Genomic DNA, 27,760 nt, shown 5'->3' on the forward strand with positions numbered 1-27,760 from the left:
TGTTGCAGGGTATTCTTATGACTGACATGTGACATTTCTGTAAAGGTCAGTGGTTGTATTAACAGAACAGTAGATAATTTGTAAATAAAATCAAATACAGGCATTAAAGAAATAATTGTTAGTTTGTCCAAAGAAACAAATTAAGGCCTAGAAATGGCAACTGCTGCAGATACTTATGAAGCTACAAAAATACATTTTAAAAAAAAGCTGAGGTGAGCACAACATGAAGGTATGTTCACATCTTGAGCTGCCTTCTCAAGCAAGGCTCAGCACTGATTTCTGTATACTTCCATAGGAAGCCATATCTGGGACTCTCTAGTTGATTAGAAAAGGGCTGCTTTGATTGCAGGAAAAGGGAAGTGGATCTTACAGTTAAGAACTCCAGCAGGCAGAATGCTAGTGAGAAGGGTGCGGCAGGTAGGTGGCCTGAATATTTTAGTTTTCTCAGTTGTGTTTAAACCTGGATCATGTTCTAGGAGGCCAGTAGCGAAAGACTAGTGGTTTGTGCCCATATTTAACAAAATGAGCATGCAAAGAATTACAGTAGAAATAAACTTAGAAATCTGAATGCTCTCTAGGCAACTGGCGGAAATTTTAGTGGGACAGTGCTTATGTCATTTATACCCACAAAGTCCGGCTCAAATTATCATCATTATAAATTCTTTTGATGGAAGTCAAAGAGTACAAAACCGTGAAAAATGAAGGTAATCCACTTGATTTTTCAGTTGTAGACTGGGTATGAGTTGTGTCAATGGAAATGTTGATGAAGTAGGGTAGGCCCTGAACTAGAATTCTGTGTTTAATAGGCGAAATGACAGTATTACTGTACAGTTACCAGAAGGCTGTTTTAATATTGGGCCCCTTACAGGGGGGTGAGCGGTGACATGTGCCACCTGTGTTGGTTTTTTTATTGATAATTTCACTTCTGCCCTGTGCCACATCTGGAGAGAAGTTTCTAGAACATGTGCTGCTGTAAAGTGAAATCACCCGCCGGAAGTCAATAAAGAAGTCACTTAAGTGTGGAACATCTGCATGCAAGTAAGCATTTGTCCTATTTTTTGCCCAGGTGAGCAATAGACAAAAACAAATCATGATGGTGTCAGTTTCAAAAGCAAATGATTAGACTAATAAAGCCTGTGAGACCCCTGTTTTAACAGTTTTCTTCCTGCTCAGGGTTCAGTCTCCCGGCATTTACTCAGCATGCTTACCCTGTCTACTGTCTTCTGGTGCTAGAGTTACAGACAGGAGTAAAGCACACTGACCGGAGACCCGAACAAAGCGATACTGAGAAATTCCCTACTCTCAGCAGGGATGGCAACAAGCAAACTGTTGGCTTTGCGGGAGCTCTAGAAAACAGGTTCATCTTTAGACAGGAGCTGGTTCTGATGCTCTCAGCGACTCTGCCTCCTTGTGACTGACTCTTAAAAGCAGAGCCCCAGCTCCCACTCCTAAAGGAGGAGGAAGTGGAAGGGAGCTGATTTGTAGATGGGTGTATATATGTCGTCTTTTTGGATGGTACCTGAAGTGCTTGTACAAGGTGCTTGGTTGCTCAGCTCTGTTTGGTTTTACCTCCTAGTGGGAGTGGGCACTGCTTATAAAAACCGCAGGGATTCTACATGACAGTTAAGAGGAGATGGGTGGAGATGTAAAGTTGACTATTTGAGGGGAGACATAGTGAAGTTAGAACATTTGGAAGCAACCACACATACGGAGCATTTGGAATGGCATAAATGCTGTAAAGATCTGACCCCCCGACCTTTGAGCTGTGTCTGATCTCTAAGGCCAGTCACGTCAGAGGATTACCCAGCCAGTCTGGGGGAAACTGGCATAACAGGGATTGCTGCATAAATTGCTGAATAAGGGGGAGAGGATGTCAAATGAAGGACCTCACAAAAAGGAGCACCTGTAAAAGGTCTGGGAGAGTAATACCTTTTGTTAGAAAAGCAAACCGCCAAACCTCAAGATCAGAGTGGGGGGGGGGGGGGGATAGTGATAGAATACTGACACAGCCAAAATGAAAAGTGACAGGCACACAGAGGCCCAGGGAAATGAGGTCCGTTCAAGAATGGAGATAGATGCTGGCAAGATGACTTGGCAGGTAAAGGTGCTTGCTGCCAAGACACAACCTAAGTTAGGAAGAGTTAGGGGTCCCAACTGTTCCCCTTCCTCACTTAATAAGTTCACAAGCTCAGCGCTGGGTGTTCCAGGGGAAAATATCATCTTGGCTCCATTAGCTAGCGCCCCACTTGCCCAGCTTGCTGTTTATCTGAGTTCCATTTTCCATTGTCTTCTAGATACCAAGGCAAGGCCCTCACCTGGTGGAGGTGCTGACGTTCACTCCCCACACGACAGAAGAGGAGAACTGGTGAAAGTTGTCCTTCGGCCTCCACACATACGCTGTGGTATGGATTTGAGAGTTCAAACACAGATAGTCAAAAAAGAAGCAAGAGAAGTTGGTGCAGCTTACTAGAGACTTACATACACTCACAGGATCCACAGGAAGGTGATAAGGGAGAGAATCGATGTTCACAAAGAGAAAAAGGAATTATGAAAAGCCACTAAGGAAAAAAGAACACTAACAACAAATGACCTTACTAGATGCTTTCAGAGGCCTCTGGGGTCAAGGAGGGACAATGAAAAAAGAGCTGAAAGGTGGAACTGGAAGAGTGTAAACAGGTGAGCCCAGCGTGAAGAATTTGTAGGACAGACAAATCACTGTCCAACACAGTATCGGTATTTTCAAGGAAAAACAGGAAAGGCATTTGGTAAAAACCATCCTTTTGTAATTAAAAACAACTAGCCAGAAGTAGAGGAAAATCACCTCAACATAAAGCCACCAGGAAATCGCCCACAGTGAATTCCCAGCCATTGGATGAGATGTGGAGCAAGGATGCTTGCCTGCACTGCTGCTAGTCAGCTTGGTCTGGCCAGAGCCACTAAGCAGCTGAAAGAAAAGGCACCAAACTGGAAAGAAGCAAATTGTATGATATTACACACTGAAAACTAAAGATTCCACAGAAGACTTTCAGACCCAATAAACGTAGAGTAGCAGAGCACAAGGTCAACACAGAAGACCAGCGTCCTTTCTTTACTTTAACAGTGAACAGTCAGACATTAGAGCAGGTCTTTTTTATAACAGCATCCAGAATAAGAAACTGGGGCTGGAGATGGCTTAGAGCTTAAGAGGTTAGGACCTCTTCCAAAGTTCCTAAGTTCAAATCCCAGCAACCACATGGCGGCTCACAATGATCTAAGATGAGATCTGGAGTCCTCTTCTGGTGAGCCGGTTTACATCAGACAGAATAAGATACTGGGACTGCCACGACATGATGGAACACGTCCATGTTGATGGGCTGAAAATTGTGAAGTGTTGGCACTACCTACAGGCAGTCTCACAACCTCGCAGTACTGCTTTTGTTTTTCTGGACACAAAAATGCACCCTGAAGTTCAGATACAGTTTCGAGGGACTCAGAATAGCCAGCTCAGTCTTGAGTAATAAAGTGGGATGAGTCATCTAATTCTAGAACAGTGATTCTGGCATCAAGATAAACTGACGGAAGAGAAAGCCTTACAAAAGAAACCTCTGCAGCATGAATGACTTTAAACAAAAGCACCAAAAAGATTTCCAATAAGGAGCAGACAGGCCTCCAGGAAACAGTGCTGGAATTGGGGCCTTAGGTAATACCGTACATGAAAATTAACTCAAAATCAATTTCTAAAAGTTTAACAACAGCAGCTAAAAAACTACACAACTCTTGGAAGAGAACAGTGGGGAAACATCAGGATAGACCATCAGGATAATGAATTTTACAGTGATTTTTTTTTTTTTTGTGAAGTTGTTACCAAGTTTTAGAGATCAAAAATTGACCTAAGCAGACTAATCAAAATTTTGTGCATGAAAATATACTTAAAGAGCAAAAAGTTCATACATAGAATTGAAAAGTATATTTGTAGCCCACCAATAAGGACTTACTGTCCAGAATACAGAACTAAAGTGTAAACACACATTTAATTAAAATTGGCATGGACTTAAACAGGTCTCCAAAGAAGAAATATAAATGACTAACAAAAAACACTGGCAGTATGGTCAACTATACCAATGCCCAGGGAAATGCATGTGAAACCCCAATGAGAGGATACCTCACCCCATTAGGATGGTGGGTGTCTTCCATTTCCCTGTCTCACTTGTCTTCCCTGTGCATAGAGTAACTAACACAACATACACAAGTGTTGGGCCCCAGTACTGGTAAAACTCTAAAATGGTGCAACTGTTAATAGAAAACAGTACGATTCTTGTCAAATGAAGCACAATTACAATTAGATTCAGAAATTCTACTTAAAGTATAATATTTCAAAATAAGAGCAGGGGCCCTGGTGGTATATATTGTAACATCAGTGTTTACAGCAGTCAAATTGGAAATAAAATATATTTGCATGGTATATAGAATGTAATATATACACCCTGAATAATATTGAGCTCTTATTAAAAGAATGTAATCTTGACTAAGTGTGAATGAGCTTTGAAGACATGTTGAATTGAAATCAGCCAATTACAGAGAACAAGGAGTGAGTGTATGTCTCCGTTTTCTGTTGGTTTTTAGGGCTGATACAAAAGGGGACTTGAAGAAGGACAATGGTTCAGTATGGGATGAGGATGTTCTGGGCAGTGACAGTGGGGATGGCCATACACAAAGTGAATGCATTTCTTCAAAGTGCTTTAAAGCAGTAAATCTCTCCGTGTAGACCAGGCTGGCCTGGATCACAGAGATCCACTGGTCTCTGCCTCCCAAAGATGGGATTAAAGGTGTGCATCACCATATAACTCCCAGTAAATCTTAAGATTTTACAATTGAGCTGAAGCGCCCTAGAAGCCGCCTCCCTGAGGACTAGATCTCTAGTATGGAGTGACGTGTGCAAGCAGTCTTGGGAGAAAAGCAGTCAGGGGGCCTATCCAGCGGTAACACAGAAACAATGACCAGAATGGCAAGATATCTTGAAAGGTACAATAGCAGTACTTAAGTCCCGGGGAACAGATGTTTAATCGGTCTTAATCTTTATCTATCTATTTATTTATCTATCTATTTATTTATTTATCTATCTATCTTTTTATTTATTTATTTACCAATAAATGTCACGTCTTGTGGAGGTTTGAAAGAAAATGGCCCCACATAGGCCCATAGAGAATGGCACTGCTAGGAGGCATGGCCTTGTGTGGCTTTACTGGAGGAAGTGTGTCATTGGAGGTGGGCTCAAAAGCTCAAGCCTGGCCAGTGTGTCTCAGTTTCTTTCTGCTGCCTGCTGGTGAAGAACTTCAGCACCATGTCTACCTGCGGGCTGCCTTGCTTCCAGCCATGATGATCATGGACTAAACCTCTGAACAGGAAGCCAGCCCTAATTAAGTGTTTTCCTTGTAAGAATTGCCATGACATGGTGTTACTTCACAGCAAATAGAAGCCTAAGACACCCCTCATCAAAGAAGTCTGTTGCAGTAGATGGAGACTATTTTAGGAAGCCACAAAGGGATCAAAAAGAAAAGAACCATTGACTGTGTGGTGGTCAGCCCCAAATGATACATCAGCAACACAACCCATACACCTAAGGCTCATGAAACATGGAGAAGGATAGGGAGGCACGAGGCAGTGGTCCAGAATTGGACATCTGCTGCAAGACAGTGTCTTCTCTATATGACAGGGATGCTGCACACAAGAAATCTCAATGTGATGGTCTAACCAAGAACGTAAACATGACACTACCAGTTGACATGACAGTGTGGATGGGGGAATACTGAAAAGCCTCACTCCTAGGAGAAATTCAGGCAACAGATGGAGGTGGAGCCGTCTTGTCCAGTGATAAGCCCTCTGATAGGCTAGCTAACTCCAAGAGGCCAGCCCTTACCATACAGGGGCAATACAAAATGACCATAGCAGTTTGTAATTATAAGTGTGTGTACATAAGCTTGTGCACATACACAAAATATGTGAAATTCTCAAAAACAAACCAAAAGGCAAAATTTAAAAACCATCAAGAGAAAACCCCAATTGTTAAAATGGAAAATGCATCAGTGAGCTACAAAAAGAAAAGAATCTTGGATGGCTGGGACTGTGCAAAAGAAGCCTGTCTGAGTACACGTTTATGAATGCAGTGTTAAGAGTGTGGAAAGCACAGAGTGAAGACACGAGTGGGCACCAGAGAGGGAGAGCTGGAGAGAAACAGGGCTGCTTAGGGGGAGGAGACCTGGTGACCTGTAATAGTGAATACATAGAAAGTGCAGAGAACAACAAAAAGGAGCTTTAAACTTTGAGCATTAGCAACACAAACATCCGTGGAACCTGCTTGTGTAAAGCATTTCGCACAAGGATCTGAGCGGGAGGGGGCAGAAGGAAGCCAGGCTGTCTGCTCAGATTTCTCCAGCAAGCCAGCCAAACCTGTTAGAAGCTGAGAATATTCACGACTCAAGTGCATTCAGTACACACTTCACCTAACCAAAACCGTGCGGCTTAGCCAGGAGGCCCACAGAGCCCGTGACTGGCCCGATCATGAGATGACTGGAATCATGGGATAGTTTGCTGCTGCTGACCAGCACACGAGGAGATCTTGCCTCGTATTAAGAGTTTGGAAAAAAATGAAAGTTCAGTGTCTATTGGCTGAGTGCCAGCTTCACACTAGCAAAGCAAAGTGGCCAGTGAGACTGTCGCTGAGTCCAACTATCTCAGTTAGGGGCTGCCTCTCAATCGGAAGTCTTCTAAAGACTTAGTTGGACATACCAGGGTCACTTTGTCTACTGGCCTCAAACCCTGACACTCCTGACCTGTCAAATAATGACGGATGAGCGGATTGACGAATCACGCAGTGCTGGATGAGGCTGTATGGAAAAGCCTGTGAGCACGCCAGCCTGGCAGGCCAGGGTTGCTATACCAACCTGGCAGGCGGGGGTTGCGTCCTGGCTGTGACTAACATATCACTAAGTCCCAGACCTCCACAAGAAGCTCCTGGAAGGTGCTGTGGCTTCTTGTCTACCATGTTTAAGCGCAACCTCAACAGGAGCAAAGGAAGCCGGAGAACCATTAACAATTAACATTGCCTCCAAGAAGACCAAATTTGCTTTCTGCAAAAATATGCACCAAAAATTACAGGTCAGGAACTCTTTCTGGTTAGTTTTATGTCAACTTGACACAGCCAGAGCAATCTGGCTGATGAGGGTAGGGTGGGAGGAGGCTGGGGAGTGGGGCAGGGACAGGACACATCAATTGAGAAAATACCTCGGTAAAATTTGGCTGTCAGCAGGCCTGCAGGGCATTTTCTTAATCAGTTATTGACAGGAGAGGGCCCAGCCCCTGTGGGTGGGGACATCCCTGAGCTGTGGATCCTGGGACATCGCTGGTGGTGCTCGGTTCTGTAAGAAAGTATGGCGAACAAGCCATGAGGAACGTGCCAGTAAGCAGGCCTCCCCATGACCTTGAGAGACCAAAAGATTAAAAATTAGCAGCTATTATTTAAGGCCTGAACTAGGTGGGTGGATAAGTCCAGGACTGCATTTTTTCCCCACCCACTAGAGATAGAATTGCTAGGAAACTGGCCCATCCCCCTAGGGAGGGACACCAGATCATTAATGGTCTGGGGAACTTCCTATAGCCAATCGATTCAAAATGCCACATTTTGACCAATAGATACTTGCCAGGCAGGAATTGCCCTGGGCATGCTGGGAGGGACCAGAATCACCCAACTAACCTGAACCCCGGGCTTTCGGCTCTCACCGCTTTGGCGGTGGGCGGTGTGAGCCCAAGCTGCAGCTTCTAATTTGCAATAAAAAGAACCTCATGTATTTACAGTGGAGTCTGTTTATTCCTGGTCTTTTGGAACAACCTCTGTGTCAGCCACTGCCTCCAGGTTCCCAGCTGGCTTGAATCCCTGCTTTAGTTTCCTTCCCACAAGGGACTGTGACCCAGGATGTGGAAGCCAAATAAACCCTTTCCTCCTCAAGCTGCTTTTGGTCATGGTGTTTCACCACAGCAATAGTAACTCTAAGATAGTAAAACCTGTAGAGACACAACACTCCTAAGTTTCTTCTGGTCTTCGCAGTAGCCATCAAAGGATGCTTTTCTCAGTTAGCACATGAAATGTCTGTGTGGCTCTTCAGTCTGTATTTGCATACAGCTTGATTCTCTGCAGGCATTTTCTCAATTCAGGTTCCCTCCTCTCAGACTCTTACATTTCCAGGTCTCAAACCCTGGGACAAATGGCCGAGGTTCTTATTTAACATATCAAAGACCTGGCTGCCCAATTCCCCCAGAATCTCCCAGTCCTTCCCTGTCACAGGGTGGGGGTGGGGCTGGTATACTCCTAAAGTTCTCCAGCCTGGGGGCCAGGCTGCCCTTCCTCCTGCTGCCCTTCCTCCAGCTGCCCTTCCTTACATACTCCAGCCATTTCGAGTACCGAGCTTTTTTTGTCTTTTGGTCTTCTCTTTGCCCTCCTGGCCTCTTGGGCTGGCTCTCCCTCCTCCCTACCTCCTCTCCTCAAGTGACCCAGCTCAGTCTGCTCCTGTCCACTGTGGACTCTCCCAGATATTCCTGCCTCTGGCTGTGCTCTCCCACAGATCTACAATAAACCTCCTCCACCATACCCAGGAACACTCAATGTCCTGCCTTTTAAATTTCTTTTTTCATTTAGTAGCCAAGAGTGGAAGTGAGATGTTTTGTAATGCTCTAAAGCAGCTACTCCTTGCACTGAACGCATTTTCATCTCTTTCCTTACTTCAGACACTGCTCAGGAGTTCTGCCTGGTTTGATTGTACCCATCACTGCTGGAAAGAGTGTTGGGCCATAACCCCTTGCAGGGTGTACCACTTCCCCTCCCCTAAACAGGCTGGCTCAGACAGGACTGGTTACCAAACCTCATGTCTAAGGAAAGGAAAACTAGAGCGATACCTTCTCTCCTCGTATGGTTCACTTTCTGCCTGTGTAAGCTGATCGCAATAATGCTCTGCGCTGGGTGTGTCTTCAGTGTTCTCTGTGACCTGTGGAAAGACAGACATAGGGCTGTGCACTCACATACACACACCTACCTACCTACCTACCCTCTTACCTGCATACACACACACACACCTATACACTCACATACCTACCCTCTTACTGCACATACAACAGCACAACTTCCGCTTGTGGCCGAAGACTAGAGGTGAACGCACATCCACACCCACAGCTGCTGCCCACAGCCCCTGTGCACACCCTCAGCATGCCCGTTCTAGTCGCTCAAGGGCCTGCCTCTGTTTTCCTGCCCTTCTGCTGCTGCCTAAAGTCCTAACAGCTTAATGCTCCTCCTGAAATATTCAGTTACCAAGGGCTGGGTCCTGGGCAGAGTGCCAGGGTGATCACTGACCGCAAAGACAGCAGCAGATGCCAAACACGGGAAAACTGTTAAACACAAGGGTGGGAGAATCCTGGGGACGCTGCGCTGGCCAGCCAGCCCCAAGGACCCGTGGAAGGCCATCTGCAATGGGGAACATGAGTCAGGACCAGCGACTATCCCTACGGTACGGAACATGGCCTCTGAACTTTCTAATTTTCAAAACAGGTCTGAGCTGTGGCTGTTGAGCGCCTTCCACTGTCTGTAACAGGCACATTTCAGAGTCCAGCTTTTATATCACACATCTCCTTTCCTTTGCTGTGCTATGGCCTTATATATGAATGCTGTTTGGCCTGGGGAGGAGGAGGGAGACTGCCCAATTTTGCTAACTCTGTAAGCTGGTACTCATCCTATCCTGGCTTTTGGTTGTCATTATATGTATAGCCTCATGGTCTTTTTTCTCCATTAAAAAAAAATATTCATTTCAGCCAGGCGTGGTGGCACATGCCTCTAATCCCAGCACTCAGGGAGGCAAAGGCAGGCAGATCTCTGGGAGTTAGAGGGCAGCCTGGTCTACAAAGCGAGTCCAGAACAGCCAAGGCTACACAGAGAAACCTTGTCTTGAAAAACGAAACAAAAATACTCATTTCACTCAAGTGTGGGGGCTCATACCCGTTAACACCAGCATTTGGGGGGCGGAGGTAATAGGACTGTTTCAAGCTTGAGGAAGCTCGGCTCCAGTAAGTTCCAGGGCATCCCGAGCTGTGGAGTACAACTTAACCTCAGAAAATAAACAAAATCCTAACTAATATATAAAGAAAAAAATAGTTAAAATTTAGAGCTCTCTCCAGAGTAGGGTGTATTTTATGTAAGGAAAGTCTGTAAGATCACTTCCTACTCTTCTTAATATTTTTTAAAACGATGTGTATGTGGCATGGGAGGGATTGTACATCTATGAGGTTAGAGGACCCTCCTGGAGCTGGAGATACAGGGGGTTGTGAGCTGTCCAAATAGGTGAACAGTATGCACTTTTAGCCACAGAGCCAGCTCTCCAAAACCCGATTTCTTTTTACAAATGTGTCTTTGCAAATAGGAAAGGGAAAATGTGCTTTATCTGCACGTGATTTATAAAAAGCAGTCACTGAGTTTTACTGACCCATCAACTACTCTGGGAAACCGTATCTTGAGGGATGCGAGAGAGAGCATGGTCAGGGCTCATGGCAGAGTGCTGTTTACACACACACACACACACACACACACACACACACACACACACACCCGCTTGCATTGGGCCCTGTTTGTGTTAACCTTTCCGGCTGACAGCACACTAATAAAACCCTGCCATTTTCGTTGAGCACTTTGGTTGGTTTGCTGTCGAGCGCTTTACCACGGAGTGTGACTCTAGACAGTAACACTCTAGAGGAAACAAGGGCCAACACAAGCCATTAATTAGAGCTGCCACTAAGCTACGCAGCAAGTGACACGTTTCCTTAGCGTCGTGAGACTGTGATCACCTTGAGCACATGAAAGCTCAGGGCATCGCATGATGGCGTCCTTGATTATTAGTGTGTCTTCCACTGTGGCTGACTTCACTGGGAACTAAATAACAGAATTTGCCATTTTAGCCATTGTCAAGTTCAGTGACATTAGGTACAGTCACATATTAGGAATAGACTTCACCTCTAGAAACTTTTCATTATTTCAAATTAAAACTCTACACGTTAAACAAGAACTCTCTCCACAGTTGCACTTGATCGCTCTAGGATCTCATTTCAGCGGAGGTACAGTGTTTACTTTTGAGGCTGGCTTTTTCACTTAGCATAACGTCTTCAGAGTTCACTGACATTATAGTATCAGAATTACACCCCCTTTTAAGGATAACTAGTGTTCCATCTGTATGCATCCATTTATTTTATCCATTCACACGCCAGTTGTTTTCCACCTTTGACTGTTGTGAATGCAGCTTCTGTGAGTGTGGGCGTACAGATATTTGTTCAAGCATGTAAACTCCCGGTAGTCAACTGTTGGATAAATGGTGATTCTGTGGTTCTGCTTGAGACATACAATACTGTTTCTCAGGGTGACTATAACATGTTATATTATGACCAGCAAATCAAGGGCTCCAGCTTGTATTCATCCTTGCCAACACATGGTCTCTCTCTCTCTATCCTCATGTTTTTTCAAGACAGGTTTCTCTCTGTAGCTTTGTCCTGGACTCATTTTGTAGACCAGGCTGGCCTCGAACTCACAGCAATCCTCCTGCCTCTGCATCCTCCCCCCCCCCCCGGGCTGGGATTAAGGCGTGTGCTGCCAACACATACCCACTCCTAATATGTGAGGGGTCCACACTCTTCTTTTTATGTTTCCAGAGGCCATAGATGCTCAACATTTCACAGGCTCTTGGAGAAATTTCTGTGGAAATCCTCTGCCAGTTTTTCGAATTGGGCTGTTTTTATTCGTTACAGGTTATTTATTCAGGACTATTTCTCTTGTTAGCTTAAGGTTGCTATTAAAATAACAGTTTCCATTATGGCGTTTTCACGCACATGTGCCACTGCATGTTGCTCACATTTGTCCCCTTTGATCTACTGCATCCTGCCCCTTCTGTTCTCTCCTGTAGTAGGATTAGTCTCCTGAGTCCTGCAAGCTCCATCTTGCGGTAGGATGCCGCTTACCTGTTCCGTGTGCCAGACTGCAGCAAAATGGTGGTCAGTGTTGCTGAGACCAGCAAACCTCGAAAGGGAAAAGGCAGCATCCTCATGGGCATTAACCTTCCCAGAGTCTGGCTTGTCAGAGCCTTGTTGCCTGAATGTTGTCTGACATACCACTAGGTGGCGCTCTGAGCCCAGGTTTGCACCAATTCTGCGGCCAACTGAGACTCAGAGAGAGCAAGGGCCGGCGGCAGGCCTGTGAGCCATCTGCACCCCTCTAAGATCCCAAAGGATTGCGCTTCGGTAAACTGCCCACACCATTGTATAGCCGCAGCAGCAATGGCTGCACTTTCCCGGATCCCACAGACTCAAAAATCGTGGCAGAGTCACCGTGTTGACTGGCATTTTACTGTGGCTTTTCCGTCTTTTAATGAACGTCAAGGTCAAGTATATTTCACCTGCTTATTGGCTACTTGTGTATTGTCTTCGGTAAAACAGCCGCACTTTGGCTTCAGGTGCTTTCTGTTCCTGAGCTGAGAACCCTTCAGCTGAGTGAGTTTTTGTACTCCCTGTCACCTGTCGGATGTTTGACTCAGCTTCACAGTGGGGCACCTTGAAGCATGGGGATCGATAATTTGCACGCAGCCCAGTACATCAAGCTGTTTGCCAACTGTGCTTTCATATTCTGTCTTTGCCTAATCTTATGGCATAGACACTTTCTAGGAGATTTAGCTTAGTTTTTACATTCGTAGGCATCTTGGTTATTTTTGCTGTTGTTGTATATGGAAAAAATGAATTTATTCCTGCTTGCCTGTGGCTATGTGAGTGTCCCAGCAGCCTGTTAGAGGCTGTCTGGGAGCCATGTCCAGACCCTTCATCCTTCACGCCAGTACCCTGCTGTCTTGACTATGGTAGTTTTTCAGTAAGCGGAAGTTGTGTCGCTTAGACCCTACAGTGTGCCGTTTCATCACTGCTTCCTATTCTAGGCCCTTCGTGTTCCCAGGGTGTGCGACAGTCACCCTGTCAGTTACCACAAAAACACGACGGCACCCGTCTCTGCGCAAATTCAAACTGAAGAGAACGGACATCTTAATATAATGCTTCCAAACCCCTCAACGCAGCAATCCCCGCAATTAGCTGGTGCTCTCTCTCTCTCTCTTTTCTTAGCACTATTGCAGATTTCATCAGGCACAGCTGTATTAGTCACTGTTCTTCTAATGTGATAAAATACCGTGGACAAGGTAACACACAGAAGGAAGGGTTCGTTTGGCTGGTAATTAGGATTTGTTTGGCTTATGGTTCCTGAGGTTTAAGACTCCAACATGGCAGGGAAGCTTGGCAACAAGCTGTAGACATAAGCTCACATCTTCATCCACAAGCCGGAAGCAGAGAGCACATTGGGAATGGCATGGTCTTTAAACCCTCCAGGTCCACACCCAGGGACACACCTCCTCCAACAAGGCCGCCCCTCCTAGTCCTTCCCAAGAAGTTCCACCACCTTTGGACCATATATTCAAAACCATGAGCCTCTGAGGGCCATTTTCTCTCAACCCCCACAGGGTCTTTCATGGCTTCTCTTAGCTTCACCCTGTGCACTGAGACCCTGTTACAAATGATGTCTTGCTTTAAAAGTTTCTTTTTTTTTTTTCCTTCTTTCTTTTGGTTTTTGGAGATAGGGTTTCTCTGTGTAGCCTTTGCTGTCCTGGACTTGCTTTGTAGACCAGGCTGGCCTTGAACCCACAGTGATCCTCCTGCCTCTGCCTCCCAGAGTGCTGGGCTTAAATGTGTGCGTTACCACACCCAGCTGTTTTTAAAGTTTCTATATCTAGCAGTTTCTAATATAGGGAAATATACTTTACCTTTTAATATTAATAATCTTGCAACATCTCTAAACTACTATCTTGTCTCATATTCTGTATTCTCTTCAATATTTCTAGATGAGTTTATACAGAATATACCTATTTCTTCATTGGAAATTTGGTATCAGTTCAGCTATTTAGGGCTGGACTGTCATTGAAGAAAAGTTCCTATACAAATTCAATCAATAGATATAGAACTATTTGAAGTATCTTAAAATGTTTTTAACTTTTTAAATATTACTTTCCAGGTATACATTTTTTGAAAACAGGGCTCCATGTAGCCCAGGCTGGCTTCACTGTAGCTGAGAATATCCTTGCATGTCTGATCTTCTTGTCTGTATTCCTTGTGCAGGGCTCATACTGTAAGTGCATAGAACGCTGCCTGGCTTTCTGTGGTGCTGAGGACAGAAGCAGGGAATCTTGCAGGCTAGGTAGGCCTACACATGAGCTGGGACCCCCGCCCCTTAAGTCACCTCTGCTTCATAGTTCCCTTCTTTGAAGAATTTGTCTATTTAATCTAGATTATGCCAGATCTAAATTATTAAATTTATTTTAAATTATTGCCCTGTCTGCAGTATTGATAGGAATGCTACCTAACTTTTGTTGTTGATATTGCTAATGTCCCTCCTTGACCATTAGTTGATTTTGAAACAGGGTCATCCTGCTGAGCCTGGATCTAATTCATCAAGATTATATGCCAGCCAAACCCAGAGGTCCTCCTGTCCCTGTGTTTCCCACAGTAGGATTATAGGACCGTGACACCAGGCCCTGGCATGTTTGTCCACTTTTCATTGTTTTCAAGTAGGAGAAAGGGAATCGTGCTTGCTGTCTGCTTTGCCAGAACTCTCAAGACAGCGTGTAAACACTGGCTTGTCTGTAGTTTTCCCAGCCTCTCGCTCCTAAGGTTCCCTGCTGCCCTGGCCTCCCAGCACAACCCACATCAGAACATTTCTGGAACCCTGTCCCTCAGGTCTGCCTTAGCACAGCACAGCCGAGGGCATCACTTCAAGTGTTGAAGTTCAGATAACTTCACATACTTATTTTGGGACAAAATATTACTTCTGTCACACTGAAAATAAATTAATCCACTGGGCAGTGGTGGCTCATGCCTTTAATCCCAGCACTCGGGAGGCAAAGGCAGGCAGATTTCTAAAGCAAGCCTGGACTACAGAGAAGTCCTGTCTTGAGAAACATAAAACAAACAAATAAATTTATCCTCATGTGAAAAACGATTAGCACAAAAATCCATGAAAAAATTTGTAGGCTCACCCTTTTTTTGAATGTCTGGGAACACAAATTCATACACATAAATAGCAAAGGTCTCCCCTGTGCCTCTAAACACCCCATTTGGAATTTACTCACTGTGGTGGGTACTGGTATTGCTGGTCTCTGCCAGGCTGATCTCACACTGGACTGAACTGGCTCTCTGAAGGTGGCCCTTCCTGGCATCAAAGAGGAGAGAAAAAAAAAAATCAAATGGAAAACAGGTACCTGGAAAACACATCAGAAGAATCAGAAAGAGAATTATGCTTGAGTATTTAGAAGCTCATTCTCTCTCTAGCGCTGCCTAAAATCACAGGGCTGCCCTAATGCTGTGTCCCCACTTTAGCCAACCTGCCTGAGGCGGCGGCAGCAACACTGGCTGCTGCTGAGCTGACCCTCCAGCAGGGACTGATGCTGTGACTCAGGGTGGCGTCCCTGTAAAGAGGTGACCCCCACCATTGTAGACCTGTTTGTGTGACACGGGGTGGCTTTAGTGAGCAGCTCTAAGTCATGACAATAAAAACGTCATTTAGAGCCCACGCTCCATCAGCTCTGGGTCATCTGATTATAACCTTATACAGGTTATAATTTGTGACTGTGTGGATTTTGAAAACTACTCTAAATATTAAAATGAATATTGCAATGTGAAAAGTTGCTTTGCTTTTTTCCCCCAATATGTCAGTCCCAGTGTGTTAACTTACGTTTAGTGGAAATGAATTCACATCATCTAGCCAAAGGAAAATGGCATTTTCTAAAAGCATGCTGGCCTCTAATCTCAAAATGCCAGTTCTAGAGGGGGGTTATAGTATTGGAGGTGGGGAACATTTTTTGGCTTCTTTCAAGTAGCATCTTTTCCTAAGTTACAGAAATCCCCAAAGGCCCTCAGGTCAAAGCTCTCTAAACCATCAGTTGGCTCTGTTAGAGGACTATTTGCTTCCATTCTTTTTCATTTATTAAACATTTCTCTCTCCTTCCCCCCTCCCTCTCTGCCACTGTGTGTGTGTAAAACACGTTTGCCCGAGTCAAGGCCTGAGGAAGACATCAGGTTTTCTCTATTGCTTCCTGCCTTACTCCCTTGAAACAGGCAGGGTTTTCACCGGTTCAGCTAGGCTAGATGGTTAGTGAGCAGGTACCTGCCTGTCTCTATCTACCCCGTGGAGAGAGGGGCTAAGGAGACAGCTTGCTTGGGAGAGGGCCTGCCGTGCACAAGGAGACTCAGATCCCCAGGTTTCAAGCACCTTTCAGCCTGACCTGAAAGTTACTTTGCAATATTATTTTTATAAGACAAATGCTACTTCTAAATTAAATTCACATCGATTTCCTAAATGTTCAGGGTTCCAATGTCTAAGTTTTATGGCTAGGAAGAAAACTGTTTGTAAAATAGAGCACTTCAAAAAGAGTGAGTAACAACGTTTATGGGCAGGTTAGGAGTCAGCACTCAGCCAGGCGTGGCAGCACACACGACATCCCAGCGTCTAGGAGGTAGAGGTGAGGAAGATGCGCAGGCGAGGTCATTCTTGGCTGCATATGCTGTCACATGTATGTTATATTTTACAAACACACAAGATGATATTTACACACCACTTCTCCATCTCACACTCATAGCAAGGAGAGTCAGTTCACTCTGGCCCTCAGGCAGAAGAGTCATGGGGACTAGCTCTAAGTCTGCATAGCTACAGTTATCGTTTGTCCCTCGCTCTTGAAAGACGTTTGCACTGCTACAGAGGTCTGCAGTTGTTGCTCACTGAGCTCACTGCAAGTGCCCCTGCCGCCTCCTCGCCTCTGCCCCAGTCGGCCGCTGGGTCCCTGAAGACTCGCTGTCTTTTCTACTTTAGCGAGGTTCCCCTAGGGTCAGTGCTCTGTGATTTTTATGAGGCTGTGCTATGCCTGTGTCTTTTTCTTTGACCCACTTGACAGTTGCTGCGTTTGTGGCTAACTTACAAATTCCCAGCATCTCAGCTATTAGCCTCTTCAAGCACTGCCTCTGTCCTTAGTCTTTTTCCCCCATCCCCAACTCCAGAGAAACTGAATTAGACATACTCACTCTGTTTTCTACATTTCTTGACCTTTCCTTAATTTTTTATAGTTTTTTTTTTCTTTTAGGTTTGGGATACTTTTTCCATTTTCATCTCTCCTCCAGGGTTCTTTGTTTCTTTTCTCTCTCTCTCCTCTGTCTCTCCCTTCCCTCCATTCCTCCACTTACTGCTTCTAATCTGTTTAAAAACAAAAACTAAACTTAAAAAATATTGAATAAGATATAGTGAATTTTTTAAATTATAATTTTATTTTCTCAGCTTCTATATTGGCTTTTGCCAAGTCTGCTCTTTTGTAAACCTATCATTTATTTATTTAAAAACTTTGGATTTTAATTTTTGTGTGTGAGTGTTTTGCCTGCATGTATGTAAATGCACCGTGTGCGTGCCCGGTGCCTGAGGGGTTCGGAAGAGAGACCTGACCCCCTGTCAGGTTTCAGACGGTTGGGAACCACCATGTGGGTGCTTGAAATCAAACCCAGTTTCTCTGTAAAAGCAACAAGTGCTCTTGACCACTGAGCAGTCCCTTCAGCTCCCATTTATTTTTCATACATATTAAACATTAATTATTTATTAAATATAAACTTATTTTATATCATGGCTTGATTCTCCCCACAAACAAATATTTTGAATACCTGATTCTACTCTTAGTTGTAGCATGAAGTTTGGAGAATGCATTTAAGCCACTGCAAGCTCATAGTCGCTGCAGCCAAATCCAGGTCGTGGGGGCTACTGCCACACAAAGTAGTTTAACAACCAATCAGTAGCAAATGAGCATTCTGCTTCCCAATCGGCAGAACAGTGAATAATGAATTAACCAGCTGATCTTCCCTTTGGCACACTACGTCGGAAGACATGGTTATAACCAGATGAGACCATTATCCGGTTTTTCTAAGATTCGTGGACTTAGAGTGCTTGTTCTAATTGGCGCCTCTCTTCCTCCATGTCAGTAACTAGCCTTAAGCTGTGAGGGGCCTTCAAGGTAGAGAAGGACAGTGGGCTCTCCAAGAGCTGATTTTTCCTTGTTTCTGTCAATCAGTGGAGGCTGCTTACAGTCTGCACTACTTTGTACTCTTAACCTTTCCCCACTAGACCTCAGAAATACTGTGAGCTCAGGATGAAACAAATCCACTTGACATTTGTGATTTCTTTCTTTCTGTGTTTGCTTTTGAGGCAGGCTCTCTGGACGTGGTGGAGGCTAGCCCTGGACTGTCACGTGGCTGCCTCTCCTGGCTTTAGAGGTTTCTTTTTAAGTTAACAACAATCATTCTAACATGGTCTTCTGCTCCTCATGCCTACATGCCTATACTTTATGCCCTAAAGATCAGGCTTTGGGGCTTAATTTTGAGGGAGGGTTTCCCCTGGTAGGCAGGCTTGCCTGGAACTCACAGCAATCCTCCTGTATCAGCCTCCCAAGTGTTAGGATTCTAGGTGTAAACAGCTATGGCTGGGCCAAAAGGAATCACTCAGCATGGTAGAGGGCACCTCAGGCTGAAATGTTCTTCCCTGTGACCGGGGCCTCGCTCTAGAAATCACCCAGGCTGGCCATGACTAACAGCAATCTTTCTGCCTCAGCCTCTCAAGAGCTGGAACTGCAAGCAAAAACCACTACATCTACATTTAATCAGAACATTTCTGAATTCTGCCTGCAGTCTGTAGAGCAACTGTGCTTTGCTCTTTTATGAAAACGTCATCATTCAATGGGACTCAGCACAGCTGAGGAATAACATCCCGCCCCCTTCAAATTCAGAGTGGAGTAAAGGAATCTGGTTGCAGACAGTGTACCCACAGTAAAGCTCTGTGGGCGGACATAGTCATTATGTGAGACCTGCTTCTGGCTCTCTACCTGACATCAGAAGGGTGAGCTGCATTGACAAAGGCTCTTTGTAATTGAATAGACCTGTGAAACGAATTCTGCCAGAGTATCTGCGTCGCTTCTGGGACACTTTTGTGTGTGAGGCCCTCTGGGGCTTTTCTTTCCCTCTGGCACGGCCACCAACAGCACTCATGGTGGCTGCTTTGTAGTTTTGAGCCCTTATGACTCTGTTTAGCACAGCCAATCCATGCTAAACCATAATGATTATATACCATGAATGAGAAAGTTTTTATTTTTAAGAGATTAAACTATCAAGGCTGCATCCATCTTTTCCTGTTGCTATACAAATACCATTGGCTGGGTAATTCACCAAGAACAGATGCTTATTTAGCTCATGGTTCTGGATGCTGAGACCGCTAAGAACATGGCATTGACAGCTGCCCAGCATCCAGTAAGGACCTTCTAACTAGGTCATTTATGATCTTGGGTACCACATGGTGAGACAGGGCCAGCAAGTCAGACAGAGCTCCTTTTAACAATAAAGTCATCTAACGACAATCCATCTTCCGCTATGCATTAAAGGGTTAATCCATTCATTCTGCAGGGCCCCCATGGCCACTGCTCAAAGGCCCAACGGCCAGTCAATGGAAGACGAGAATCTATTTCCAAGTCAACACTAAAGTGAACAGTGAGAAATTAGACTTAGTTAAGCTGATCTTTTTCCTAGCATATTTTTCCTGGAAAACATGCATAGAGGGACGGAATAAGAATAGATCATTATTCAGTTTCCTCAAATGTTTTAAAGTGAAGGGCAAACAAATTTCCTAATACTAAGAATCCAATACTTCATAACATGTTACTCTAAACTCAGGAGATTAAAGTTTTTCTCTCACGGTTCTATTGGTTGACAGGTAAGGTGTTTTTTGTTTTTTGTTTTTTTTTTTTCTTTTTCCCATAACCTGGGGACCTCTGCGTGATTGCGGGCAACCAGCAGATAATATGAGGCAACTAAAGGCTCAGAGGAGCAGGATGTCCAGGGGCCTCGCTCAGACGGCTAGTTGTCACCATTGACTGGGAGTCCAGCTGGGGCTGCTGCTTTTCTCTGCTTAGGCCTCTTACAGGACACTCGCGGATTCTAAGATGGAGCTTAATTCTAAATTGTCATATATTTATGCACTATTTCTGGCTAAAGCAGTCGTAGTGTCTGTCTAGAGAAATAAACTCTATTTCTTACCACAATATGATGGGTTGAACCCATGTTCAAAGCTTACTGGAAAAACACCTCACATAAATAAACACTCGTGTGACTTAAGCATGATTACTGAGTGTGGGTCCTTCCAGCTTAGAGTCGAATGATGACGACAGTAACAAAGAACAAGCTGAAATTGTTTAAGATGCTTTTAAAATGACTGATTAGTTTCTAGTAAAACTGTATTAGAGAGAGACTGCCAGACATCAAACAGTATCTGCAGAAACACCTGGAAGGAAAGAGTGTTTGCGTTACTTAGAGGCCGAAGCTTTTGTGCTCCTTTGCTCTCTCGAGGGTCTGTTTCCGCCTCAGTTACCTGCACAGGAAGCAGAGTGCTGCGATGAGGAGCGTGACGAGGATTGCCAGGGCCACGAAAGCTGCCGACAGGTTACTTTGGCTTTGGACGCTGGAGCTTGGGAGAAAAACCTCTTCGCAACGAGCTCCTGTGTAATTCTCAATGCACCTACAGGATAAAAGTTTAAAGAGTGAACCTCTGCTTCGTGCACGGATGTGGACCACACGGGGTCTCCAGCTGGAGCGAAGGGAGAGGTCTCTATGTGTCAGGCTGTGAATGGCTGTGAATGGGGAGCACACACGCTTGCTGTGATGCCCCACGAGCACAGACAGATGCAACGTTTCCCTGCTTCCCTCCCTTTACAGTTCTTCGGCAGCTTAGCGTCTAGGGGAATCGGTGGTGTCCAGACTCCAAGTGCAGACAGCGCTGATGCCTTCTGGGTTTCTTTTCCTTCCAACTTTGCAGAAGGTCACAATGTTGTTTGTCTAGTTGTCCTCCATCCCCTGGCTCAAGTTATCCTCCTGCCTCAGCTTTCCAAGTAGCTGGAACTGCAGGTGTGTGTCACCGGGGCTTAAAGTCTACATTTCCAGTGGTGTAACTGTCTGTATATAACTCAAATTCCTCTACAATTTATTTTATCATATGTTATATAGCTGTATAAATGATCGGAACTTTTCCTGAAGATCACTGTTTCTTCCAGACCCAGAGTTATTCAATATTACACTCCTTCCCTGCTCAGCAATGCCGCCTTGAACTACGTCAACCTTATATGAATAACAGCATTTCTTTGTGTCTCCAGAGACAACACAAAACAGAAAAAAAATACCACAAAGGGTCAGGCTTTGGTATAGTCAGTTAGCCCTTTTCCCATTTGCATGTTCAGAGGATTAATACACGTTAACAAGAATTATGCTGTTTGGCATCCCAGCAACTTGTGTTACAGTTGAATGTAAAATAAAAAGTATTTCCCCTGGGAATGCTGGCACACAGCTGTAGTCCTAGCAGTTGGGAAGCTGAGGCTGGAGGATCAACTCAAATTTAAGGCCAGCCTGGGCTACATGATGAGTTTTAGGCCAGCCCAGCCTGGAGTGTGAAACTCTATTTCAAAAAAACAGTTTTTTCTTTTTAATATAAATATTTGATTATAAAGTAACTCAAGAAGTCATGTAGGAAATTCACAACATGTAATAATAATAATGCTATATAGAAACAAGTGTGCATGTACAGACAGATACAGATATAAAGCTATTTTTTTAACCAAAAAAAAAAAAAGTGAAGGTTGATTTTGCAGAGCTAATTTTCCTCCTCACCTCTTCTTAGATTAGGCAAGCATTTAGACATTTATTCTCTCTGCTGCCCACGTTGTACTAACAAGGACAACTCGCCTAGAAAATTATATGTGAACTAATGATTGGTTTTAACAACTAACGTAATAGGATAACTAATAGCCTACACATAAATAAGACAAAAGCTACTTAGCACAGACTGAATTTTAGCGTTCAAACGGCAGGTGTTTTGTGAGCCTCGGACCGCCCTGATGAAGGCAGGAGGTTCCTGTTCTTGGCTCCATGGGGCTTTAGGCAGCACAGTGGGTCTCCCAAACCACTGCAAAGACTGGTTTGTGGAGACAAGGAAAGGGGAAATAAGGACAGGGTGTGAAACACCAAGTGAAAGATATTTTCAGGAAAAACTCATTATTGCTTACAGTATAAATGTTAAAGTACTAATTTTTTTCCTTGGGGCTGGAGAGACGGCTTAGTGGTTAGGAACACTGGTTGCTCTTCCAGAGGTCCCGGTTCAATTTTCAGTACCCACACGGAGGCTCACAACCACCCGTAACTACGATCCCCGAGGATCTCGTGCCTTCCTTTGGTCTCTGCAGGTACCAGGCACGCACATGGTGCAGACAGACATGCAGATGAATCACTCATATATATAAAATAAATAAACGAATAAAACACAAAACTATGATTATTATTCCCACAGACTCAATTAAACACACATGAGAAGATAAAAGATAAGTGAAAATTCATTTTGTTTTTCTCTAGTTTTACTTTCCACTTCTTAGGACCAACTGACCGACCAACCGAACAACAGACAGACAGACACACACACAGACACACACACTATTCCTTAGGATGTAGCTTCATGAACCATGGTTCATGACCTTATATGAGGTCATGTAACAGTGTGTAGGGGTTATGACAAATTTGCAGCAATACGGGCTATCGGAATATGCAAAGCCCAAACACCATTCGCAGCGAGGCTGAAGCCCTGGGGGCGGTGGCAGGGCTCATCTCGTGCGTGACAGCACGTAGCTGCAGCTTTGTTCTGAACACACAGCACACACGTCACTGTGCCTGTAGCCACACAACTCCGATGGATGGAGGCTGCATGCTACACCTCAGCTCAGACTTCCGGCCACTGTCTGCTGTGACCTGCAGCGCTGTTACTGTGCGTACAGGGTCTTCTGCTTACAGAAACACAGGGGGTTAATAACGGGAAACGAAGGCTTTGCCGTTTTCCTCCTGTTGTTCCTTAACACTGAAAGGATTGAAATAGCAGATACTTGGGTTATATTGTTAAGACATTTGAATTTAAAATTACTATCTAAATTGGTAACTTTTTAATAAAGATATTGAATTTGGCTTGAGACTAGGGCAGCGGTTCCAGCGGTTCTGAAATGGCCCTAAGTGTGCTTTCACTGCTCTGTGCTCCACATCCTGGTGGTGAAAGAGGATCACAAAATCCCCATCGGCTCCGGACAGTGCTGCAGGCGTCATGGCATTCGGCGTCCGGCGTGCCAATTTGCTTCCATCACTAATAAGTATGACTGACATCAGGAACAAATAACTCAATTATTTTAATATAAATGTTATTATTAGTAAATTCTTGGTGTGTGTTCCAATCTTATGCACTTCCCTGTCTGGAGTCAGGGAAGAAATTCTTAGCTGAAAGAGTGGTGGGTGGAGAGGTTGTTGGGACTCTACCCTAGAAAGCAGCCCAGCACACACCGTGCAAAGTGAAGCCAGGAAGAGGTAGCGTCCCACAGGATAAAACCCTGCTCTAAGTCCAGAAACAGGAGCTGTTCTAGAGGCACGGAAATACAGACAAGAGCTCTCCCACAATTTTCTTAAGATTCTGTTTGTATCTAAATAGAACTCAGTTAACTCGTGTGCCTTATGGAGGAGCACGGGATAGTCCAGGAATGGTGTAAAGTTCAGTGATCACATCAGGATTGAAGCAAGCAGAGAAAGGCACCAGAGGGGGAGGAAGTAAAACACTGATGGAAAAATTTAAGCAAAAGAACATCAAAAACATTTTGTTGTTCTTCACCTCATTAAATCAGAGAAAGGCAGAGACACGTTGTACTTCTTGGCTAACCTACAAGTGAATTCTGGTTTTCCAGATATTTGCCACACAAACAAGGGAACACTGCCTGCCCAGCGCCGTGCGTAAGAAGTCTTCTCTGAAAGCTACAGCTAACTTAGGAAAATGTTCCGGCTTCGGTTATGACACAAAGGTTAAACTTCAAGCAAACGCCAGCCGGGCAGAGTGGAGCAGGGACACAGCGGGCTGGGAGTAGTGCTCTCATGAGCGTGAGCGGAAGGTGAATGTCACAGAGCTGAGCAGCCCATCTGTATGTCAGTCACTCTGCTGAAGTGCTCCCGGGCTTCGGCACTTGGCCACTGCATACCGAAAGGCTGTGCCATCTAACCTGATGAACACCAAGGGCTAACACACTTTCCTGGAACTGGCGATTAATACAAGGCTGGTTGCAAACGCCCAGGGACGTGAGGACCTCCCAGGCTCAGGACCCACAGAGTTTCACAGGCAGCACAGAAGCCACGGTCAGTACACTGGACACGAGAAAAGTCCATCTGGGGAAAGTTGTTATGATATCGACGGCCTTTAGCAAGAGTAAAGGAAGCAAACTTGGACCCTTGTGAGACTGAGACAGGAGGATTAGCATGAGTCTGAGGCCAGTCTGGGATATTTGTGGTGACTCCCTCTCAAAACAAAACATAAACTGAAAGATCATGAACAGATGCAGCTGTGTTAAAGAAAAAAAAAAAAAAAAGAATGCTGGACTTGAGGTTAGAAGAAACTAGCTTTCTGACCCTCTTGTCATGCTCGCTGTGTATGTCACTTAAGCTTTAAAACCTAAAGTCAAAGACGAACTCTGGCCCTAATTATTTTATTTATTTTCATAATCCAACAAGACATCCAGCAGTGCTATAGGAAGACAGAACACTGTCCAGGTGAAAGAGGAATGCAAGAACTCTCTTTATAAAAGCCATGTTCAGGGGCTGGAGAGATGGCTCAGGGGTTTAGAGCACTGGCTGTTCTTCTAGAGGACCCGGGTTCAATTCCCAACACCCACATGGCAGCTCACAACTGTCTGTAACTCCAGTTCCAGAGGATCTGATACCCTCACACAGACATACAAGAAGGCAAACACCAGTGCACATAAAATAAAAATAATAAATTATTAAAAAACCCAAAAGCCATGTTTACACCAATGCCAGACTCCAGGAAAACAAACAGACAAACTAGGAGCATGGTAGCCAAGCGATGTGCTACTGGCACACTTCCCAGACACAAGACACACGTGTCATTTTGTAAAAGACCCGATGAGCCTCAACACAACATCATTTCACTCGGACACAGTTACCCTAGAAGGAAAAATCCTAACAATGTGGGCCCAGAGCTGACCCACTCCATCAACACTCTATGACCATCAAAGAGTTCAAGAAACACACTGATGACGTGGCTTGCACCCACGTAGTCCAAGGCTATCCGATACACAAATACACGGCCAAATCCTGCAAAATGCCAACCAGCTACGTATAGGCCGAGATGAGCCCTGGCAACCTTTGCCTCTTTCTTTACCTGCTGCCACAAATGCATTAAACATTTGCTAGCTTGACTATGCCTACAGAGATGTAGCTAATATCCATTCTTGGAATAACTCCTGAGTGTGTCCAGGCTGGTCTGCCCCGTGGACCCTAAGAGAGGAGCACCGACAGAGTACGTTCTTCACACGAGCCCAAGACAAAGCTGTGCTGTGTTAGCTTTCATAATGGTGTCTTTCCCCACACGCTAACAAAGTAATTTACTCAAGTTCTGCTCTCTGTCTTTCCCATTTTGCTTATCTCAAAAAATATGATCAGAGAGAAAATTCTGAAAGTCACCCCCGCCCCCAAAATAAAGTGTATTATTTCTTAAAAGGTTGGAAGGTAAAGTAAAACTAAATTAAAAGTTTGCATGCCAGCAACGATACCTACAACAGCAGCGTTCAGAACGGTGTGTGTGTGTGTGTGTGTGTGTGTGTGTGTGTGTGTGAGTGAATGTGAGTGTGTGCGCGTGGGCACGGTTGGAGACGGCTCAGCGGAGAAGGGCACCTGCTGCTCTTCAGAGGACCCCAGTTAGATACCCAGAACCCACATGGCCATCAACAACCACCCCTAACTACAGCTCCAGGGGATCTGTCGCCCTCTTCTGGCTTCCTCAGGCACTGCACACGGTGCACAGACATGCTGATAAAATACGCACACATGAAGTAAAAATGAATAAATCTAAAAAACAAGAAAGAGTTCAAGGGTAGCCTCAGGTATACTGTGAACTTCGAGGTTATCCTGGGCTACATGAGACTCGGTCTCAAACAAAAAAATATATGTATATTTTACATCACCTCTTAGAGATAATATGTGTACATACATATATAAAGTATTTATACACAAAATTGATGTTACTTTTTTCTTTTAAGTAATACTTTCAGTATATATAAACTATACTTAAATGTTAATAATACATAAGCTCGCCTTCCAACTACAGAGATTTTCCCTGCGAGTGTCTCTTAAGGGCTCATTAAGACCATCTTAGGAACATCTGGAAAGGCTGGAGTTGTTGGACCACAGTTCTAAAGGCACAGTGCTCATGCTGGGATCTTACCTTCCCAGGCTGCGGGGAAAACCACATGACCCACCTTGGAATAAGACAAAGAGAAGCCAGCATCAGTTCACTTCCTGACAAAAGAAGTTAAGCATTAGATCTATGTAAAAGTCACAGCTGCTCGCATTTCTGTGTAGAAATTAAGTCTTATAGATACGACGTATGGCTGTACTCCAAAGGAGAGAGTGGATGATAAAGACAGTTACCCAAGGGATAATCAAAATTCAGATGCCACGACATAATTGTATAAACTCCATTATGCAACAAGAAGAAGAAAGTAAAAGCAAGCCATGCTGGCTTTCATCGGTGCTCAGCTTTCTAAAGAGCAGCAGGCTGTCCTGAGTTGGCTCTGAAGGGCAGTGTCAGCTCTTAGTAACGCAGGCCAGGAAGACAATGCAGCTAGAAAAAGTGACAGGGTGCAGGGAGCTGGCTGCGCGCGTCATTTCTCAGCCGAGGCTTGCACTGGGAGAGAAGCCACCAGGCAGCCAGGGGGTCAGGAGATTTATGCTCTCAAGTTTTGTTGGAAACACGGAGGTCGAGAGACAGGCATCCGTTGTTTCTGCTGAGAGCAGTAATGAGGGAGTCTATAATCAGAAGTAAGGTTACTAAAATAAAAAGCATTAATGAAATGCATAAATGGAGCAGCGGCTGCATTTGCATCTGTTCTATTATAAGCACTGAGGCTGTTATTTCTGCTCCATAAAGGTGTTCTAAAGAGCAACCTAATTCCAGATGTTTGGTAAAGCTTCTGACATACTGTCAGAGATTAAAGCAAAAAGGACTTTGCCGTATTTAATAGCAAAGGCATTTTGATTTTTTTTTCCTTGAAATACAGCCTTCCACTCAATTTAGAGATGCAAAGGCCCAATCTTATCTATAAGGAGAGCCAAGAACCGTCCTATCTTAAGAGCTGACCTTAAGAAAACCTTAACATTTTCTGTGGTTAATAAAGTAGCCCACAAGATTCTGAAATTCCCTTTGAAAAGAATTTGGTAAAATAAAGGGTAGTGTGGTCGGTTGAGTAAAATCTCCCACAGGCTCATCTTCTTGAATGCTTAGTCACCAGGGAGTTGGCTCTACTTGGGAGGGCTTGATGGGTGTGGCTTTTCTGGAGCAGGTGTGGCCTTGTTAGGGTGGTATGGCACTGGGGGAGGACTTTGAGGTTTCAAAAGCTCAACTAAGGCCCAGTGTCTCTCTCTTCCTGTTGCCCCCTGATCTGGATGTGGAACTGTCAGCTGCTTCCTCAGCACCTTGTCTACCTGTGTGCCGGCATGCTTTCCACCATGCTGCTAATGG

General features: G+C 44.7%; 1 protein-coding gene across 4 annotated transcripts in view; it reads right to left on the reverse strand.

The window, feature by feature from the left end:
- The window catches only part of Nrg4 (neuregulin 4), a 61,898-nt gene that overhangs the window by 3,424 nt on the left and 30,714 nt on the right, over positions 1–27,760 (reverse strand). For 2 of the 4 annotated variants that reach the window (XM_055621733.1, XM_055621730.1), the window contains 5 exons: positions 20,531–20,677; positions 15,216–15,295; positions 8,926–9,014; positions 7,261–7,394; positions 2,316–2,397 (listed from right to left, as the gene is read on the reverse strand). In XM_055621733.1, the coding sequence (XP_055477708.1) occupies positions 8,998–9,014; positions 15,216–15,295; positions 20,531–20,677 (244 nt within the window). In that variant the 3' untranslated portion in view covers positions 2,316–2,397; positions 7,261–7,394; positions 8,926–8,997. The remainder of the gene's footprint in view (positions 1–2,315; positions 2,398–7,260; positions 7,395–8,925; positions 9,015–15,215; positions 15,296–20,530; positions 20,678–27,760) is intronic. The other 2 variants (XM_055621732.1, XM_055621731.1) reach the window with 1 other exon arrangement.

The sequence above is a fragment of the Psammomys obesus genome, unplaced genomic scaffold, assembly GCF_907164565.1.
Source record: "Psammomys obesus unplaced genomic scaffold, mPsaObe1.curated_primary_1811, whole genome shotgun sequence".
Lineage (NCBI taxonomy): Eukaryota > Metazoa > Chordata > Mammalia > Rodentia > Muridae > Psammomys > Psammomys obesus.